The sequence below is a fragment of the Pristiophorus japonicus genome, chromosome 4 (assembly GCF_044704955.1).
Source record: "Pristiophorus japonicus isolate sPriJap1 chromosome 4, sPriJap1.hap1, whole genome shotgun sequence".
NCBI classification, from domain to species: domain Eukaryota; kingdom Metazoa; phylum Chordata; class Chondrichthyes; family Pristiophoridae; genus Pristiophorus; species Pristiophorus japonicus.
Window position 1 is genome coordinate 3888179 of NC_091980.1, and position 21800 is coordinate 3909978.

The window sequence follows — 21800 nt, forward strand, 5'->3', positions numbered from 1 at the left end:
TCACCCAGTGTCCAGAGCCGGTGCTGCACGAGGGTCTGCTGCAAACACAACGCTTCTCACTCCGAGCAGCCATACTGTCCGTGGGCCAGTGGTCACACTGTCCCTGGGCCATGGTCACTCTGACCAGACGCCAGTCATCCACACTTTAATCTACATGTTGATTGGGCTAACCAAACTGGTAGCAATGCGGTGGAGAAGGATTTCCTGGAGTGTATCAGGGATGGTTTTCTCGACCAATATGTCGAGGAACCAACTAGAGAGTTGGCCATCCTAGACTGGGTGTTGTGTAATGAGAAAGGATTAATTGGCAATCTTGTTGTGCGAGGCCCCTTGGGGAAGAGTGACCATAATATGGTAGAATTCTTCATTAAGATGGAGAGTGACACAGTTAATTCAGAGACTAGGATCCTGAACTTAAACAAAGGTAACTTCGATGATATGAGATGTGAATTGGCTAGAATAGACTGGTGAATGATACTTAAAGGTTGACGATGGATAGGCAACAGCAAACATTTAAAGATCATATGGATGAACTTCAGTAATTGTACATCCCTGTCTCGCGTAAAAATAAAACGGGGAAGGTGGCTCAACCGTGGCTAACAAGGGAAATTAGGGATAGTGTTAAATCCAAGGAAGAGGCATATAAATTGGCCAGAAAAAGCAGCAAACATGAGGACTGGGAGAAATTTAGAATTCAGCAGAGGAGGACAAAGGGTTTAATTAGAGGGGGGGAAATAGAGTACGAGAGGAAGCTTGCTGGGAACATAAAAACTGACTGCAAAAGCTTCTATAGATATGTGAAGAGCAAACGATTAGTGAAGACAAACGTAGGTCCCTTGCAGTCAGATTCAGGTGAATTTATAATGGGGAACAAAGAAATGGCAGACCAATTGAACAAATGCTTTGGTTCTGTCTTCACTGAGGAAGACACAAATAACCTTCCGGAAATACTCGGGGACCGATGGTCTGGCGAGAAGGAGGAACTGAAGGATATCCTTATTAGTCAGGAAATTATGTTAGGGAAATTGATGGGATTGAAGGCCGATAAATCCCCAGGGCCTGATATTCTGCATCCTAGAGTACTTAAGGAAATGGCCCTAGAAATAGTGGATGCATTGGTGGTCATTTTCCAACATTCCATGGACTCTGGATCAGTTCCTATGGATTGGAGGGTAGCTAATGTAACACCACTTTTTAAAAAAGGAGGGAAAGAGAAAATAGGGAATTATCGACCAGTTAACCTGACATCAGTAGTGGGGAAAATGTTGGAATCAATTATTAAAGACGTAATAGCAGTGCATTTGGAAAGCAGTGACAGGATCGGTCCAAGTCAGCATGGATTTATGAAAGGGAAATCATGCTTGACAAATCTTCTAGAATTTTTTGAGGATGTAATGAGTAGAGTGGACAAGGGAGAACTAATGGATGTGGTGTATTTGGACTTTCAAAAGGCTTTTGACAAGGTCCCACACAAGAGATTGGTGTGCAAAATTAAAGCACATGGTCTTGGGAGTCATGTATTGACGTGGATAGAGAACTGGTTGGCAGACAGGAAGCAAAGAGTAGGAATAAATGTGTCCTTTTCAGAATGGCAGGTAGTGACTAGTGGGGTACTGCAAGGTTCAGTGCTGGGACCCCAGTTATTTACAATATACATTAATGATTTGGACGAAGAAATTGAGTGTAATATCTCCAAGTTTGCAGATGACACTAAGCTGGGTGGCAGTGTGAGCTGTGAGGAGGATGCTAAGAGGCTGCAGGGTGACTTGGACAGGTTAGGTGAGTGGGCAAGTGAATGGCAGATGCAGTATAATGTGGATAAATGTGAGGTTATCCACTTTGGTGGTAAAAACGGAGAGACAGACTATTATCTGAATGGTGACAGATTAGGAAAAGGGGAGGTGCAACGAGACCTGGGTGTCATGGTACATCAATCATTGAAAGGTGGCATGCAGGTACAGCAGGCGGTGAAGAAGGCAAATGGTATGTTGGCCTTCATAGCTAGGGGATTTGAGTATAGGAGCAGGGAGGTCTTACTGCAGTTGTACAGGGCCTTGGTGAGGCCACACCTTGAATATTTGTGTTCAGTTTTGGTCCCCTAATCTGAGGAAGGACATTCTTGTTATTGAGGGAGTGCAGCGAAGGTTCACCAGACTGATTCCCGGAATGGCAGAACTGACATATGAAGAAAGACTGGATTGGCTAGGCTTATATTCACTGGAATTTAGAAGAATAAGAGGGGATCTCACAGAAACATATAAAATTCTGACGGGATTGGACAGGTTAGATGCAGGAAGAATGTTCCCGTTGTTAGGGAAGTCCAGAACCAGGGGTCACAGTCTAAGGTTAAGGGGTAAGCCATTTAGGACCGAGATGAGGAGAAACTTCTTCACTCGGAGAGTGGTGAACCTGTGGAATTCTCTACCACAGAAAGTTGTTGAGGCCAATTCGTTCGATTTATTCAAAAGGGAGTTAGATGTGGCCCTTACGGCTAAAAGGATCAGGGGGTATGGAGAGAAAACAGGAATGGGTACTGAAGTTGCATGATCAGCCATGATCATATTGAATGGTGGTGCAGGCTCGAAGGGCCGAATGGCCTACTCCTGCACCTATTTTCTATGTTTCTGTGTAGTGCCAGCCCAGTATTTTGAGATCATATTCAGGTCTCTTCTGCTAATGTATTTGCTTCATGGGTTCTTTGCTGAAAAATCCACAGCAACACATTGCTATTAAGAACGAGTTGGTTTATTAGCAAAAGGTTTAACAATCACACTACACATTACCAGTTCATCCACCAGGCTCACAACCACCTGCCCCATCGTGGATCCCCCGAACCCAACTGGCTGGGGTTTTATTGAGTCTTGCGAACATCACATGACTGGCTAAGCCACTCCCAACTCAACAGCTCTACAACTATTTTTGTAGAAAACAAATAATCTAGTGACCCCTAAACTGGGAATCGAACCCAGGCCAACTGCTTGGCAGACAACCATGCTTACCATGCTTACCACCATCACACAACTACCTGTGAGCATACTCACCAGTGCAGACATTACAGCACCCACTGCGACTGTCTTGGGGCGGGTTTAAACCCTTCGCTCTCTGAGTCAGAGGGCGGGAAATCCACCCCTGAGCTCAAGGCTTATTCCCTTTTGGCGGGGCAATATCAGGCAGGGTTCCTGCTCCTGGTCACTGAAACAAAAACACGCCTTTCACCACCTCGGGAAGTCCCAAAGTGCCTCACAGCCGATGAAACCCTTTTTGAAGTGTAGTCACTGTTGTATTGCAGGCAAGTGCGGCAGCCAATTTGCGTACAGCAAGCTCCCACAATCAACAGTGTGATAATGAGCAGATCATCTGTTTGATTTAGAGAGACACTGAGGAGAACTCCCCTGCTCTTCTTTAAAATAGTGGCCATGGGTTCTTTTATATGAGAGAGCAAACGGGGCCTCGGTTTAACGTCTCATCTGAAAGAAGGCTCCCTCAGCACTGCACTGGGAGTGTCAGCCTAGATTTTCTTTTCAGGTCCCTGGAGTGGGACTTGAACCCATGATCTCCTGACTCAGAGGCAGGAGTGCCGCTGGCCAGAGATCCCACTGTCGGTAATTGCGTATGCGGCAATTGGGTGTGAACAGGTGTGGTGCTCCCCATGGTAAAATAGTTTGCTTGCGCTCATTGGCTAGTCTCACGCATGATACTAGGCCATTCGAGTAAGGGTGGGGTGGGATCCGGGATATGGGGAGAAGGTGGGTCGGTGAGGTTGGGGGATATGGGGAGAAGGTGGGTGGGTGGGGTTTGGGGATGTGGGGAGAAGGTGGGTAGGTGGGATTGAGGATATGGGGAGAAGGTGGGTCGGTGGGGTTGGGTGATATGGGGAGAAGGTGGGTAGGTGGGATTGGGGATATGGGGAGAAGGTTGGGAGATATGGGGAGAAGGTGGGTAGGTGGGGTTGGGGGATAGGGGGAGAAGGTGGGTAGGTGGGGTTGGGGGATATGGGGAGAAGGTGGGTAGGTGGGGTTTGGGGATGTGGGGAGAAGGTGGGTAGGTGGGATTGGGGATATGGGGAGAAGGTTAGGAGATATGGGGAGAAGGTGGGTAGGTGGGGTTGGGGGATATGGGGAGAAGGTGGGTAGGTGGGGTTGGGGGATATGGGGAGAAGGTGGGTAGGTGGGGTTGGGGGATATGGGAAGAAGGTGGGGTTTGGGAATATGGGGAGAAGGTGGGTAGGTGGGGTTGGGGGATATGGGGAGAAGGTGGGTAGGTGGGGTTGGGGGATATGGGGAGAGGGTGGGTAGGTGGGGTTTGGGGATGTGGGGAGAAGGTGGGTAGGTGGGATTGGGGATATGGAGAGGAGGTGGGTAGGTGGGGTTGGGGATATGGGGAGGAGGTAGGAAGGAGAGATTGATGAACTGGGCCTATACTCGCTGGAGTTTAGAAGAATGAGAGGTGAGATAAGAGCTGAGAATCTGACCGAAAGCTGAGGCGATGGTCTTTGTTCCAGACAAACCCGGCTGATATAAAAACGGGCTACCTCTCGATCATCATGGACCCGGATGAGATCCCGTTGGACGAGCAGTGCGAGTACCTGCCCTATGATTCCAGCAAGTGGGAATTCCCGCGGGACCGGCTGCGACTGGGTGAGGACCTCTCGGCGGTTGTCGGCGGGATGAGTTGGCCCGTTGTAAGTCACGGAGCAGCCGCTAATTCCCCGCTTACCGTTGTCAATTTCAGGCAAAACCCTGGGACACGGAGCCTTCGGGAAGGTGGTTGAAGCCTCGGCCTTCGGGATCGACAAAAACAGCAGCTGCAAGACGGTGGCAGTGAAGATGTTAAAAGGTCAGAGCGCCATTGGTGGGCGGGGCTGGTGGGAGAGTGTTCAACAACCCGAGAGCCTGCTTCCAGTCTGAGGGGTTACATCTGATCATTCATCAATCACACAATTGTGGCCTGAAGGAATACGGCTGAGCATTGCAGGGTAACCGAACCCATCACCATCGCAATCCACCCAACATCTGACGATTGAGTCCACTCGCTCCACCTCGTTTCCCCTCGCTCCCCCTCCTTCCCCCTCGCTCCCCCTCCTTACCCCTCGCTCCCCCTCCTTCCCCCTCGATCCCCCTCACCACTCTTCGCCCCCCCCCCCCCTCGCCGCTCCCCCTCACTCCCCCTCGCTCCCCAGCACTTTGTAGCTTTAAACATCGAATGGACAAGTTTCATCAGTGAAAGACATACAGGTGCAATAAGATAACCTTTCCTTTCTTCATCCAACCTACCTTCCCCACCTACTTACCTTCTCCCCAAATCCCCCAATCCCACCCACCCTTCTCCCCACATCCCCCAACCCCACCTACCCACCTTCTCCCCATATCCCCCAACCCCACCGACCCACCTTCTCCCCATATCCCCCAACCCCACCTACCCACCTTCTCCCCATATCCCCCAACCCCACCGACCCACCTTCTCCCCATATCCCCCAACCCCACCTACCCACCTTCTCCCCATATCCCCCAACCCCACCTACCCACCTTCTCCCCATATCCCCCAACCCCACCGACCCACCTTCTCCCCATATCCCCCAACCCCACCTACCCACCTTCTCCCCATATCCCCCAACCCCACCTACCCACCTTCTCCCCATATCCCACAACCCCACCTACCCACCTTCTCCCCATATCCCCCAACCCCACCTACCCACCTTCTCCCCATATCCCCCAACCCCACCTACCCACCTTCTCCCCATATCCCCCAACCCCACCTACCCACCTTCTCCCCATATCCCCCAACCCCACCTACCCACCTTCTCCCCATATCCCCCAACCCCACCTACCCACCTTCTCCCCAAATCCATCAACCCCTTTTTTATTCATTCCTGGGATGTGGGTGTCGCTGGCAAGGCCGGCATTTATTGCCCATCCCTAATTGCCCCTTGAGAAGGTGGTGGTGAGCTGCCTTCTTGAACCGCTGCAGTCCCGTGTGGTGAAGGTGCTCCCACAGTGCTGTTAGGGAGGGAGTTCCAGGATTGTGACCCAGCGACGATGAAGGAACGGCCGATATATTTCCCAGTCGGGATGGTGTGTGACTGGGAGGGGAACGTGGAGGTGGTGGTGTTCCCATGCGCTTGCTGCCCTTGTCCTTCTAGGTGGTAGTGGTCGTGGGTTTGGGAGGTGCTGCCGAAGAAGCCTTGGCGAGTTGCTGCAGTGCATCTTGTAGATGGTACACACTGCAGCCAGGGGGCGCCGGTGGTGGAGGGAGTGAATGTTGAAGGTGGTGGATGGGGGGGCCAATCAAGCGGCTGCTTTGTCCTGGATGGTGTCGAGCTTCTCGAGTGTTGTTGGAGCTGCACTCATCCAGGCAAGTGGAGAGTGTTCCATCACACTCCTGACTTGTGTCTTGTAGATGGTGGAGAGGCTTTGGGGAGTCAGGAGGTGAGACACTCTCCACAGAATACCCAGCCTCTGACCCGCTCTTGTAGCCACAGTATTGATGTGGCTGGTCCAGTTAGGATGCTAATGTACTGCAGGTGATACAGTACGGGGGTGGGAGAGGTGAACCCTGTCTGTGTAGGACAGCGATGGTACATTTTAGGGTGAATACTGATGTGAATTCTCTGTTGTTTAGATGGAGCCACAGCGAATGAACACAAGGCCCTGATGTCCGAACTGAAGATTCTCATTCATATCGGAAACCACCTCAATGTCGTTAATCTCCTGGGAGCCTGCACCAAAGCGAATGGTAAACGGGGACTCCAGGGGCCATTGTGTTCATCTCTGTACCTGTCAGAGGAGGTGTGACACCATGGTCCTTCATCTGGGCCTCCTCATACTGATCATTTATTGTCCCGCTCATCTATCACCCCCTGTGCTCACTGCCCCGTGTCCTAACTCGCACCAATTCCCGCTCACCCATCACCCCCTGTGCTCGCTGCCTCGTGTCCTAACTCGCACCGAGTCCCACTCATCCATCACCCCCTGTGCTCACTGCCCCGTGTCCTAACTCGTACCAAAGTCCTGCTCACCCATTACCCCTCTGTGCTCGCTGCCCCGTGTCCTAATTCGCACCAAGTCCCGCTCACCCTTCACCCTTGTGCTCGCTGCCCCGTATACTAACTCGCACCAAGTCTTGCTCACTCATCACTCTCTGTGCCCCATGTCCTAACTCGCACCCAGTCCCACTCACCCATCACCCCTCGTGCTCACTGCCCCGTGTCCTAACTCGCACCGAGTCCCACTCACCCATCACCCCCTGTGCTCACTGCCCCGTGTCCTAACTCGCACCAAGTCCCGCTCACCCATCACCCCCTGTGCTCGCTGCCCCGTGTCCTAACTCGCACCCAGTCCCACTCACCCATCACCCCCTGTGCTCACTGACCCGTGTCCTAACTTGCAACGAGTCCCACTCACCCATCACCCCTCGTGCTCACTGACCCACATTGGCTCCCAGTCTGCCAACATCTTGATTTTAGAATTTTCATCCTCATTTTCAAATCCCTCCATGGCCTCACCCCTCCCTATCTCTATAATCTCCTCCAGCCCCACAACCCCCCCGAGATCTCTGCGCCCCTCTAATTCTTCCCTCCTGAGCATCCCTGATTATAATCGCTCAACCATCGGTGGCTGAGCCTTCTGTTGCCTGGGCCCCAAGCTCTGGAACTCTCTCCCTAAACCTCTCCGCCTCTCTACCTCTCTCTCCTCCTTTAAGACGCTCCCTAAAACCTACCTCTTTGACCAAGCTTTTGATCACTTTTCAGAATATCTCCTTAAATGGCTCAGTGTCAAATGTTGTTTGATAATCGCTCCTGTGAAGCACGTTGGGACATTATACTACACTAAAGTTGCCTAATTAATGCAAATTGTTGTACTGAATTATGGACAACCATAATTTATACATTTAAAAATTACTCCAAATATAGCAGCACGTTGCTTGTGACCCTTCGTTAGCTTATGATTCTGGATTTTATTTTATATAAAAGATGGCAACAGAATTTGGAGAAATTTTGAACTGACCTCCAGCCTTAACAACTTTTTGTGGGGAGAGAGTTCCAGATTCCCAGCACCCTTTGTGTGAAGAAGTGCTCCCTGACATCACCTTGAACGGCCTGGCTCTAATTTTAAGGTGACACCCCCTTGTTCTGGACTCCCCCCACCAGAGGGAACAGTTTCTCTCGATCTACCCTATCAAATCCAATCAGCCATGTCTCAGTGGATAGCACTCTCGCCTGTGAGTCAGAAGGTTGCGGTTCAAGTCCCACTCCAGAGACTTGAGCACAAAAATCTAGGCCAACACTCCCCGGGAGAGCTGCATTGATGGAGGGGCAGTATTGAGAGAACGTTGCACTGTCGGAGGAGCAGTACTGAGGGAGTGCCGCACTGTCGGAGGGGCAGTACTGAGGGAGTGCCGCACTGTCGGAGGGGCAGTACTGAGGGAGTGCCGCATTGTCGGAGGGGCAGTACTGAGGGAGTGCCGCATTGTCGGAGGGGCAGTACTGAGGGAGTGCCGCACTGTCGGGGGTCAGTACTGAGGGAACCTGCACTGTCAGAGGGGCAGTACTGAGGGAGTGCCGCATTGTCGGAGGGGCAGTACTGAGGGAGTGCCGCATTGTCGGAGGGGCAGTACTGAGGGAGTGCCGCACTGTCGGAGGGGCAGTACTGAGGGAACCTGCACTGTTGGAGGGGCAGTACTGAGGGAGTGCCGCACTGTCGGAGGAGCAGTACTGAGGGAGTGCCGCACTGTCGGAGGGGCAGTACTGAGGGAGTGCCGCACTGTCGGAGGGGCAGTACTGAGGGAGTGCCGCACTGTCGGAGGGGCAGTACTGAGGGAGTGCCGCACTGTCGGAGGGGCAGTACTGAGGGAGTGCCACACTGTCGGAGGGGCAGTACTGAGGGAGTGCCACACTGTCGGAGGGGCAGTACTGAGGGAGTGCCACACTGTCGGAGGGGCAGTACTGAGGGAGTGCCGCACTGTCGGAGGGGCAGTACTGAGGGAGTGCCACACTGTCGGAGGGGCAGTACTGAGGGAGTGCTGCACTGTCGGAGGGGCGGTACTGAGGGAGGGCTTCATTGTCGGAGATGCCGTCTTTTGGATGAGATGTTAAACCGAGGCCCCGTCTAATCTCTAAGGTGGCCGTAAAAGATCCCGTGGCACTATTTAGAAGAAGAGCAGGGGAGTTATCCCCGGTGTCCTGGGGCCAATATTTCTCCCTCAACCATCTATACAAAAAAAACAGATTATCTGGTCATTATCACATTGCTGTGTGTGGGAGCTTGCTGTGCGCAAATTGGCTGCCGCGTTTCCCACATTACAACAGTGACTACACTCCAAAAATACTTCATTGGCTGTGAAGCGCTTTGAGACGCCCGGTGGTCGTGAAAGGCGCTATATAAATGCAAGTCTGTCTGTCTGTCTTTCTGTCTTTCTACTTCTTTAATCATCTTAAAGACCTCGATTTGATCATCTGTACTCCAGCAATATGAGCAGAATGCAAGAGATATAATTGAGCATCACACGTTATTGTCACTTTCTCACTCTCCCAACTCTTTATAAAAAAGTAAATCCTGGGGACCGGGAATTCATTGCTCACCCCTTGTTGCCGTGGATACACCCAGAGGTGGCTTTCTGGGCTACTTACCTGAAGGGGCCTCTCAGCCCTTCTCACCATCTGGTGACCTGCTTCACCCTGACCTGAAATCTGCGAGGTTTAAGAACATAAGAATTAGGAGCAGGAGTTGGCCATTCGGCCCCTCGAGCCTGCTCCGCCATTCAATAAGATCATGGCTGATCTTCTACCTCAACTCCTGGGTGTCATGGTACATCAGTCATTGAAGGTTGGCATGCAGGTACAGCAGGTGGTTAAGAAAGCAAATGGCATGTTGGCCTTCATAGCGAGGGGATTTGAATACAGGTGCAGGGAGGTGTTACTACAGTTGTACAGGGCCTTGGTGAGGCCACACCTGGAGTATTGTGTACAGTTTTGGTCTCCTAACTTGAGGAAGGACATTCTTGCTATTGAGGGAGTGCAGCGAAGGTTCACCAGACTGATTCCCGGGATGGCGGGACTGACATATCAAGAAAGACTGGATCAACTGGGCTTGTATTCACTGGAGTTCAGAAGAATGAGAGGGGACCTCATAGAAACGTTTAAAATTCTGACGGGGTTGGACAGGTTAGATGCAGGAAGAATGTTCCCAATGTTGGGGAAGTCCAGAACCAGGGGTCACAGTCTAAGGATAAGGGGTAAGCCATTTAGGACCGAGATGAGGAGAAACTTCTTCACCCAGAGAGTGGTGAACCTGTAGAATTCTCTACCACAGAAAGTTGTTGAGGCCAATTCACTAAATATATTCAAAGAGGAGTTAGATGTAGTCCTTACTACTCAGGGGATCAAGGGGTATGGCGAGAAAGCAGGAATGGGGTACTGAAGTTGCATGTTTAGCCATGAACTCATTGAATGGCGGTGCAGGCTCGAAGGGCCAAATGGCCTGCTCCTGCACCTATTTTCTATGTTTCTATGTTTCCCACCCGATCCGCATATATCCCTTGATTCCCCTAGAGTTGAAAATTCTATCAATCTCTGTCTTGAATATACTCAGAGAGCCTCCACAGCCCTCTGGGGTAGAGAATTCCACAGGTTCACCACCCTCTGAATGAAGAAAGTCCTCCTCATCTCAGTCCTAAATGGCCGACCCCTTATCCTGAGACTGTGGGGGAGAAATTCGGCAAGTTAGTGCCCCCCCGTTAGTGCCAGGTGAGGGCACTAATAGATCGCTCAGGCAGTGGCACCGCGGGCTGGGGGCCGGGTGGTGGGGGGGGGGGCGGGGAGAGGGGAGAATCTCATGCCACATGGCAAGTTTGCCGGCTACATAACACTCAGCATTCGGCACCTTTCGCCGTGCAGGGCATGATGTCAGGGAGCGTGCAACACTCACTGTCCGCCCGATCTAAAAACTTCAGTAGCGCCCCCTCCCGCCCCCCCCACGCCTTACTGCCTCACGCCGACAGCGCCAGGGAGCTGAGGTGTGACCCAGCCAGCTGGCGGGGCGATATTTGACGGGCCGCGCCCCAGCTGGCAAGGAACACCCATGCCAAAGGTCGGTTATGAGCGGCAGGGAGTACGGGATGTATCTGCAGCCAAAAAAAGGCAGATTCGTCCCCGGAGTATCGCGGGCCTTTGCATTTCATCCCACAACATATCGCAGTTCTGCATTTTCCGAATCACTGGGGGGCTGCTGTGCAGATTCTAGTGACCCTCCCCTTTAATGGCTGGGAGGCAACTTCACTAAAGCTCACTCCCGATTACACAGCACCCCATATTCGTTATGGCTTGGAGCCTAATGCCACTGACCTACACCTTTAGCGCCTGATTGAGCGCTCCCTGCATTCTTTCAGCGCTGAGACTGAAGTTAGCGGGCAGTGAGATTGATTAGCGCCCGGCGCTAAACTTCCAACTTCTCAAAAGTTAACGCCCCAGCGGAGGCGATACCGACTTTCCAGCCCTTTGACCCCCAGTACTTGACTCTCCAGCCCAGGGGAAACCACCTCTCAGTATCTACCCTGTCAATCCCCCTCAGAATCTGATTTGTTTCAATGAGATCACCTCTCATTCTTCTAAACTCCAGAGAGTATCGGCCCAAACGACACAATCTCTCCTGAGAGGACAACCCTCTCACCCCAGGAGGTTTCCCCACTCACACCTCGGTCAAAGTGCCAACTTAAATCAGATCCCCGCCCCCCCCCCCCCCCCCTCCCAACTTGTATAAGTACAGGAGAGCCCCACCTCTCCTGCCCACAGCTCCACCGCGGGTTAATATCGGAGACAGCGGGAAATGAGGCAATCGGCAAGCTTATTGATATCAGCTTTGATGCCATTTTGTTAGCCCTGAGATACTCCAACACAATGCCTCTGAGCATTTCCTGCTATTTCCAACCACTGATATTGTCAGAGTAACGGAACACATTGCTTTTTGTGCTTGTCAAATATACTGCGTTGATTTAACGGCACTTCATGTCACACTGCTTACCGCAGACGCAGTTATGTAGAACAAGCAAGTATAATGTTCCCAGCGGGTAAGTGACTATTTTCACTGACTGCCTGTCTGGTTTTTGCCGGGAGGGTAGGGGTTCAAATCGCCTCTCGCTGAACTCAGTGCTCTGTGTGTGTGTGTGTGTGAGTGTGTGTGTGTGTTTGCAGGATGTTACTGGGGGAGAAATGGATGTGTTTAACCACAGACAATAAGAGTCAACGCACCTTAAATACTGCTCCGTGTGAAACAATCGGTCGATATTTCTGCAATGTTATATTTTATACTCGGGAGTGTCACTGTGTGGAGGGATCCTAGACTGATCCTGACCTCTTAAGTGTCAGCAATTGCTCAGTGGGTAGCATTATTGCCTCTGGGTCAGAAAGTTTTGGGTTTACCTCCCACAACAAAGATTTGAACACAAAAATCCAAGCTGACACTCCCAGTGCAGTACTGAGGGAGTGCCGCACTGTCGGAGGGGCAGTACTGAGGGAGTGCCGCACTGTCGGAGGGGCAGTACTGAGGGAGTGCAGCAGTGTCGGAGGGGCAGTACTGAGGGAGCACCGCACTGTCGGAGGGGCAGTACTGAGGGAGCGCCGCACTGTCGGAGGGGCAGTACTGAGGGAGCGCCGCACTGTCGGAGGGGCAGTACTGAGGGAGCGCCGCACTGTCGGAGGGGCAGTACTGAGGGAGCGCCGCACTGTCGGAGGGGCAGTACTGAGGGAGCGCCGCACTGTCGGACGGGCAGTACTGAGGGAGCGCCGCACTGTCGGAGGGGCAGTACTGAGGTAGCGCCGCACTGTCGGAGGGGCAGTACTGAGGGAGCGCCGCACTGTCGGAGGGGCAGTACTGAGGGAGCGCCGCACTGTCGGAGGGGCAGTACTGAGGGAGCGCCGCACTGTCGGAGGGGCAGTACTGAGGGAATGCCGCACTGTCAGAGGGGCGGTATTGAGGGAGCGCCGCACTGTTGGAGGTGCCATCTTTTGGATGAGACATTAAACCGAGGCCCCATCTGCTCTCTTAGGTGCACGTAAACGATCCCATGGCACTATTTTGAAGAAGAGCAGGGGAGTTCTCCCTGGACCAATATTAATCCCTCAATCAACACAACAAAAAAAGATTATCTGGGTCATTATCACATTGTTGTTTCTGGGAGCTTGCTGTGCACAAATTGTCTGCCGCGTTTCCCACATTACAACAGTAACTACATTAGAAAAAGTGCTTCATTGGCTGTAAAGCGCTTTGGGACGTCTTGAAGTCATGAAAGGCGCTATCGAAATACAAGTCTTGCAAGGCTTTCTTTAAACCCGTGGTCTCCCAATTATGCTCAGAGAGCCCAGAATCATTGCTCGTTGGGTTTTACACAGAATCTCAGTTGAACAAACGCTGTTTCCTTTTGTGGATGAGGAGTCGAGGGACCGGTCCAATGACACTCAAGTGCATCGCAAATTATTTACTGTCTTCCAATTCTGGCCTCACTGCAGCAAAACATCGACTTCCTGTGTGGATTGTCGGACAGATGTGGATCCGGAATAATACTGACCTCCATTTAAATATATATTCTCGCCGAGCCATTCTGTTAAAATCTATAAATGGACTCGTCCTGAAAAAGTTTCATTAACGGCCCTTCGTGAATCTGTTAGTAGCGTAACATTAGCTCTCAAGTAACAGTAGTGGAGTTAGAAAGCCAGAATTACTGCACCCAGGGCAGTAACAGAGCTTTGCGTCCTGCGTTCAGCCCTGGCTTTCCACTGAATTAGGAATACAGGAACAGGAGGAGGCCATTCTGCCCCTCGAGCCTGTTACACAGGAACAGGAGGAGGCCATTCTGCCCCTCGAGCCTGTTACACAGGAACAGGAGGAGGCCATTCAGCCCCTCAAGCCTGTTACACAGGAACAGGAGGAGGCCATTCAGCCCCTCGAGCCTGTTACACAGGAACAGGAGGGAGGCCATTCAGTCCCTCGAGTCTGTTACACAGGAACAGGAGGAGGCCATTCAGCCCCTCGAGCCTGTTACACAGGAACAGGAGGGAGACCATTCAGTCCCTCGAGTCTGTTACACAGGAACAGGAGGAGGCCATTCAGCCCCTCGAGCCTGTTACATAGGAACAGGAGGGAGGCCATTCAGCCCCTTGAGTCTATTACACAGGAACAGGAGGAGGCCATTCAGCCCCTCGAGCCTGTTACACAGGAACAGGAGGGAGGCCATTCAGCCCCTCGAGCCTGTTACACAGGAACAGGAGGAGGCCACTCAGCCCCTCGAGGCCGTAACACAGGAACAGGAGGAGGCCACTCAGCCCCTCGAGCCTGTTACACAGGAACAGGAGGAGGCCATTCAGCCCCTCGAGCCTGTTACACAGGAACAGGAGGAGGCCATTCAGCCCATTGAACTTGTTACGCCATTCAATGAGACCATGGCTGATCTGTATCTTAACTCCATTTACCTGCCTTAGTTCCATATCCCTTAATACCCTTACGCATTTTGCCCCCAACATCTACAGCTTTTTGAGGGAGAGAGTTCCAGATTCCCAGCACCCTTTGTGTGAAGAAGTTTTTCCTGACATCACCCTGAACGGCCGGGCTCTAATTTTAAGGTGACGCCCCCTTGTTCTGGACTCCCCCCACCAGAGGGAATTGTTTCTCTCGATCTACCCTCTCAAACCCTTTAATCATTGTAAACACCTCGATTAGATCACCCCTTACTCTACACTCGAGGGAGTACAGGCCCAGTCTGTGCAACCTGTCCCTCATCATTTAACCCATTTAGCCCCCGTATCATTCTGGTGAATCCGCGCTGCCCCCTCCTTCCGAGGCCGATATACCCTCCCCGAGGTGTGCTAGTCCCAACAACTCGCCCCTCTTTAATATCCCCATATCCCCAACCCAACCCACCCACCTTCTCCCCATATCCCCCAACCCCACCTACCCACCTTCTCCCCATATCCCCAACCCCACCCACCCACCTTCTCCCCATATCCCCAACCCCACCCACCCACCTTCTCCCCATATCCCCAACCCCACCCACCCACCTTCTCACCATATCCCCCAACCCCACCTACCCACCTTCTCCCCATATCCCCCAACCCCACCTACCCACCTTCTCCCCATATCCCCCAACCCCACCCACCCACCTTCTCCCCATATCCCCCAACCCCACCCACCCACCTTCTCTTCGTGCTAGAGCATACCAATTGAATCTATCGGAATGACGGTACAGGCTCGTGGGGCTGAATGGCCTCTTCCTGTTCCTATCATCTTTAATAGCTCCTAAAATATTTAATATTCCTAAAATGGAAGTGTTTGTGTACTGATGGAGGCAGACACAGCAATGTGGTGTTCCACATTAACCCTCTGTACTCTGTGCTTTTTTAGGTCCGTTGATGGTGATCGTGGAATACTGTAAATATGGAAACCTGTCCAACTATCTGAGGACCAAGCGGGAAGATTTCATCCCCTACAGGGTAATGTTTTCCCACATACTCCCCCGGCACACTCCCCGCGCACACTCCACCTGCACACTCCCCCCCACCCCCCGCACACACACTCCCCCCGCACACACACTCCCCCCGCACACACACTCCCCCCGCACACACACTCCCCCCGAACACACACTCCCCCCGCACACACACTCCCCCCGCACACACACTCTCCCCCGCACACACACTCCCCCCACACACTCTCCACCCCGCACACTCTCCCCGCTCCTCCTGTACACTTCCCCCGCACACTCTCCCCGCTCACACTCTCCCCGCTCACACTCTCCCCGCTCACCCTCTCCCCGCACACTCCCCCCCCCCCCCGCACTCCCCCTGTACACTTCCCCCGCACACTTCCCCCGCACACTTCCCCCGCACACTTCCCCCGCACACTTCCCCCGCACACTCTCCCCGCTCACACTCTCCCCGCTCACACTCTCCCCGCTCACCCTCTCCCCGCTCACCCTCTCCCCGCTCACCCTCTCCCCGCTCACCCTCTCCCCGCTCACCCTCTCCCCGCTCACCCTCTCCCCGCTCACCCTCTCCCTGCACACACTCCTCCCACACACTCCCCCCGCACACGCCCATTGCACGTACTCCCCCTGCATACTCCCCCCGCACACTCCCCCCGCGCTTTCCCCCACAAACTCCCCCTGCACACTCCGCCTCCCTCCAGCCCCACTGTGCCAAAGTCACGACTCATCGCCCCATCTCCGATTCTGCTGCCTTGTGAAGACCGGGGAACCCCTCTCTCAGATCTCCCATCCTTCTCCAGTCTAAAGGATTTCAAACCCAAGATTAGTAACACCCGTCCATTGAACTATAGAATCGCACAGTTACAGAATGTGCCGGCTCTTTGAAACAGCAATCTAATTTGTTCCACCCTGCCCCCCGCCCCCCGCCCCAGCCCCCACCCTTTCCCCACAGCCCTGCAATGTTTTCCTTTTTAAGAATTTACCCAAATCCCCTCTGAAAGTTACCATTGAATCTGCTCCCTCCGACCTTTCAGGCAGCGCATTCCAGGTCACAACAACTCGCTGCGTAAAAACATTCTCCTCGTCTCCCCCTCTGGTTCTTTTACCAATTATCTTAAATCTGTATTAAGAACATAAGAATTAGGAGCAGGAGTCGGCCATTCGGCCCCTCGAGCCTGCTCCGCCATTCAATGAGATCATGGTTGATCTTCGACCTCAACTCCACTTTCCCGGCTGATCCCTATATCCCTTGATTCCCCAAGACTCCAAAAATCCATCGATCTCAGCCTTGAATATACTCAGAGACTGAGCCTCCACAGCCCTCTGGGGCAGAGAATTCCAAAGATTCACCACCCTCTGAGTGAAGAAATTCCTCCTCATCTCAGCCCTAAATGGCCGACCCCTTATCCTGAGACTGTGACCCCTGGCTCTAGACTCCCCAGCCCGGGGGAAACATCCTCCCTGCATCTGTCAATCCCTGTGTCCTCTGGTTATCAAGCCTCCTGCCCCTGGAAACAGTTTTTCTTTACTTACTCCATCAAAACCCATCATTATTGATCATGGAGACTTTGCAGATGTTGCTGTGAATGTCAGCATGAAAATATTTCGCTCGGTAAAATGACCCCATTCCCTCCCTACACTTTTCTGGACTTTTCCTGCACGCTGGGTCATGAACCTTTACCTTGCCCGCTCAGTTGGAAAACCACTGCATTGAGTGAAAAGGCTTCCGGTTATTGGAACTAAGACCATAGTGGCAAAACGCCTGTTCGATTTCTTTGCAAAGCTCCAGTGAATTGGTATAAATGTCGCCTGGACCTGCTTGCAAAACAAGAAAAAAGAAAGAGTTCCATTTCTATAGCGCCTTTCACAACCTCAGGACGTCCCAAAGTGCATCACACTCCATGAAGTACTTTTGGAGTGTAGTCACTGTTGTTACGTCAGAAATGCAACAGATAAATGTGCACAGCAAGCTCCCACAAACGACAATGTGATAACGACCATATAATCTGTTTTTAGTCGTGTTGGTTGAGGGATATATATTGGCCCCAGGACACCGGGGAGAACTCCCTCTGCTCTTCTTCAAAATAGTGCCGTGGGACCCTTTACGTCCACCTGAGAGGGCAGATGAATTAACATCTCGTCCGAAAGACAGAGACAATATAGCTCAATTTTTGTTGGGTAAGGGTAACGAGCAAAGGTCCATGGGGGCAATGGGGTTGACACAGATTAGCCACAATCCAATTCAATAGCAGAGCAAACTCCAGGACTGAATGGCCTCCACCTGTTCCTTATGTTCCTAACAATGTCCATGCCCTGGGAATGTTTGATGGGACAGTGTAGAGGGAGCTTTACTCTGTATCTAACCCGTGCTGTACCTGCTCTGGGAGTATTTGATGGGACAGTGTAGATGGAGCATTACTCTGTATCTAACCCCGTGCTGTACCTACCCTGTGAGTGTTTGATGGGACAGTGTAGAGGGAGCTTTACTCTGTATCTAACCCCATGCTGTACCTGCCCCGGGAGTGTTTGATGGGACAGTGTAGAGGGAGCTTTACTCTGTATCTAATCCCATGCTATCCCTGCCCTGGGAGTGTTTGATGGGACAGTGTAGAGGGAGCTTTACTCTGAATCTAACCCCGTGCTATACCTGCCCCGGGAGTGTGTGATGGGTCAGTGTAGAGGGAGCTTTACTCTATATCTAACCCCATGCTGTACCTGCCCTGGGAATGTTTGATGGGACAGTGTAGAGGGAACTTTACTTTGTATCTAACCCCGTGCTGTACCTGCCCTGGGACTGTTTGATGGGACAGTGTAGAGGGAACTTTACTCTGAATCTCTAACCCCGTGCTGTACCTGCCCTGGGAATGTTTGATGGGACAGTGTAGAGGGAGCTTTACTCTGTATCTAACCCCCTGTACCTGCCCTGGGAGTGTTTGATGGGACAGTGTAGAAGGAGCTTTACTCTGTATCTAACCCCCTGTACCTGCCCTGGGAGTGTTTGATGGGACAGTGTAGAAGGAGCTTTACTCTGTATCTAACCCCCTGTACTTGCCCTGGGAGTGTTTGATGGGACAGTGTAGAGGGAGCTTTACTCTGTATCTAACCCCGTGCTGTACCTGCCCTGGGAATGTTTGATGGGACAGTGTAGAGGGAGCTTTACTCTGTATCTAACCCCTTGTACCTGCCCTGGGAGTGTTTGATGGGACAGTGTAGAGGGAGCTTTACCCTGTATCTAACCCATGCAAGATTCTCCAGATGTGATGAGATTTGTGTTGTGCCACAGGAACGGGTGCCAAAGGTGAGGAATCAGGTGACCTCGATGGTGGAAGTAGTGAAAGGATTGGAGAACAGGAATCGTGGCAGTACTGGAGAGAACGCGATCTGTATACGGGCCGCGATGGAGAAAATCCTCAGCCATCCGGAGGAGATGGTGGAAGGTGAGAATCACCCAATCACTAACCTGACCCCAATTATCAAATCTCATCATTGTGTTTAAAATTAGCAAAGGAATTGAAAAAAACTTACCCAGGTCAAATATTCCTTGTTGTGAAAGGTTTAAAATTCAGAGACTGGCAGTAAAGGGGGAAATTGGGAGAGGTTTTCACCCAATGGGTAAACAAGTTGCTGAATATTTTATCGGGGAAAGAAAAAAGGCGTCAAGAAACAGTTAGATTTGTTTCTGTGGGATATGGGGAGAAGGTGGGTAGGTGGGGTTGGGGGATATGGGGAGAAGGTGGGTGGGTGGGGTTGGGGGATATGGGGAGAGGGTGGGTAGGTGGGGTTGGGGGATACGGGGAGAAGGTGGGTAGGTGGGGTTGGGGGATATGGGGAGAAGGTGGGTAGGTGGGGTTGCGGGATATGGGGAGAAGGTGGGTAGGTGGGGTTGCGGGATATGGGGAGAAGGTGGGTAGGTGGGGTTGGGGGATATGGGGAGAAGGTGGGTAGGTAGGGTTGCGGGATATGGGGAGAAGGTGGGTAGGTGGGGTTGGGGGATATGGGGAGAAGGTGGGTAGGTAGGGTTGCGGGATATGGGGAGAAGGTGGGTAGGTGGGGTTGGGGGATATGAGGAGAAGGTGGGTAGGTGGGGTTGGGGGATATGGAGAGAGGGTGGGGTTGGGGGATATGGGGAGGTGGGTAGGTGGGGTTGGGGGATATGGGGAGAAGGTGGGTAGGTGGGGTTGGGGGATATGGGGAGAGGGTGGGTAGGTGGGGTTGGGGGATATGAGGAGAAGGTGGGTAGGTGGGGTTGGGGGATATGGGGAGAAGGTGGGTAGGTGGGGTTGGGGGATATGGGGAGAAGGTGGGTGGGTGGGGTTGGGGGATATGGGGAGAAGGTAGGTGGATGGGGTTGGGGGATATGGGGAGAGGGTGGGTAGGTGGGGTTGGGGGATATGGGGAGGGTGGGTAGGTGGGGTTGGGGGATATGGGGAGAGGGTGGGTAGGTGGGGTTGGGGGATATGGGGAGAGGGTGGGGTTGGGGGATATGGGGAGGTGGGTAGGTGGGGTTGGGGGATATGGGGAGAAGGTGGGTAGGTGGGGTTGGGGGATATGGGGAGAGGGTGGGTAGGTGGGGTTGGGGGATATGAGGAGAAGGTGGGTAGGTGGGGTTGGGGGATATGGGGAGAAGGTGGGTAGGTGGGGTTGGGGGATATGGGGAGAAGGTGGGTGGGTGGGGTTGGGGGATATGGGGAGAAGGTAGGTGGATGGGGTTGGGGGATATGGGGAGAGGGTGGGTAGGTGGGGTTGGGGGATATGGGGAGGGTGGGTAGGTGGGGTTGGGGGATATGGGGAGAGGGTGGGTAGGTGGGGTTGGGGGATATGGGGAGAGGGTGGGTAGGTGGGGTTGGGGGATATGGGGAGAGGGTGGGTAGGTGGGGTTGGGGGATATGGGGAGAGGGTGGGTAGGTGGGGTTGGGGGATATGGGGAGAGTGTCGGTAGGTGGGGTTGGGGGATATGGGGAGAGGGTGGGTAGGTGGGGTTGGGGGATATGGGGAGAGGGTGGGTAGGTGGGGTTGGGGGATATGGGGAGAGGGTGGGTAGGTGGGGTTGGGGGATATGGGGAGGTGGGTAGGTGGGGTTGGGGGATATGGGGAGAGGGTGGGTAGGTGGGGTTGGGGGATATGGGGAGAGGGTGGGTAGGTGGGGTTGGGGGATATGGGGAGAGGGTGGGTAGGTGGGGTTGGGGGATATGGGGAGAGGGTGGGTAGGTGGGGTTGGGGGATATGGGGAGAGGGTGGGTAGGTAGGGTTGGGGGATATGGGGAGAAGGTGGGTAGGTGGGGTTGGGGGATATGGGGAGAGGGTGGGTAGGTGGGGTTGGGGGATATGGGGAGAGGGTGGGTAGGTGGGGTTGGGGGATATGGGGAGAGGGTGGGTAGGTGGGGTTGGGGGATATGGGGAGAGGGTGGGTAGGTGGGGTTGGGGGATATGGGGAGAGGGTGGGTAGGTGGGGTTGTGGGATATGGGTAGAGGGTGGGTAGGTGGGGTTGGGGATATGGGGAGAGGGTGGGTAGGTGGGGTTGGGGGATATGGGGAGAGGGTGGGTAGGTGGGGTTGTGGGATATGGGTAGAGGGTGGGTAGGTGGGGTTGGGGATATGGGGAGAGGGTGGGTAGGTGGGATTGGGGGATATGGGGAGAAGGTGCGTAGGTGGGGTTGGGGGATATGGGGAGAGGGTGGGTAGGTGGGGTTATCTGCATCCTGTGGCCTCAGAATTATATTGGCCAACACAGGGACAGTGTGGGGAGAATCGGAGATTGTTATGCGATAGTCTAGCGGGACAGTGTTGAGACCTGGGACTACTGAACTGTGTAAATATCTGTTTTCCCTCTGACAGTCGACGACCTTTGGCAGTGCCCCCTGACCCTGGTGGATCTTATCTGCTACAGTTTCCAAGTGGCCCGAGGGATGGAGTTCCTGGCGTCCAGAAAGGTGAGGTCCCCAAATAGGTTGGCTGCTACCTGGGTCGGTCCGTGGGCACGGGTCACCTTCTGGTACCGCTCCGTATCTGAGGGAACACAGCGAGTGTCAACTGCTACTTTCAAAAGGGAGTCGGATAAATACTTGAAAAGGAAAAAACTTGCGGGGCTGCGGGGAGAGAGCGGGGGGGAGGTGTAGTGGGGGTGGGACTGATCGGATCGCTCTGTCACAGAGCCGGCACAGGCTCGATGGGCCCCAATGGCCTCCTCCTGTGCTGTAAGATTCTATGTTTTGAATATTAGGAGAGGGGGATAATCACAGACATGCTCAGTACCGCCATCAACACACATTCTCCTTCCAGCACCATTCACTGGGCAGCGAACAGGGGCAGTGCAGCAGCCAGCAGTATAATTCAGT

General features: G+C 53.1%; 1 protein-coding gene across 1 annotated transcript in view; it reads left to right on the plus strand.

Annotated features, from left to right (window-relative positions):
- Positions 1-21800, plus strand: part of flt4 (fms related receptor tyrosine kinase 4) — a 355428-nt gene that overhangs the window by 287097 nt on the left and 46531 nt on the right. Inside the window, exons 16-21 of the mRNA XM_070877096.1 lie at positions 4502-4637; positions 4732-4836; positions 6619-6732; positions 15387-15475; positions 18749-18902; positions 21301-21395. Coding sequence (XP_070733197.1) covers positions 4502-4637; positions 4732-4836; positions 6619-6732; positions 15387-15475; positions 18749-18902; positions 21301-21395 — 693 coding nt within the window. The remainder of the gene's footprint in view (positions 1-4501; positions 4638-4731; positions 4837-6618; positions 6733-15386; positions 15476-18748; positions 18903-21300; positions 21396-21800) is intronic.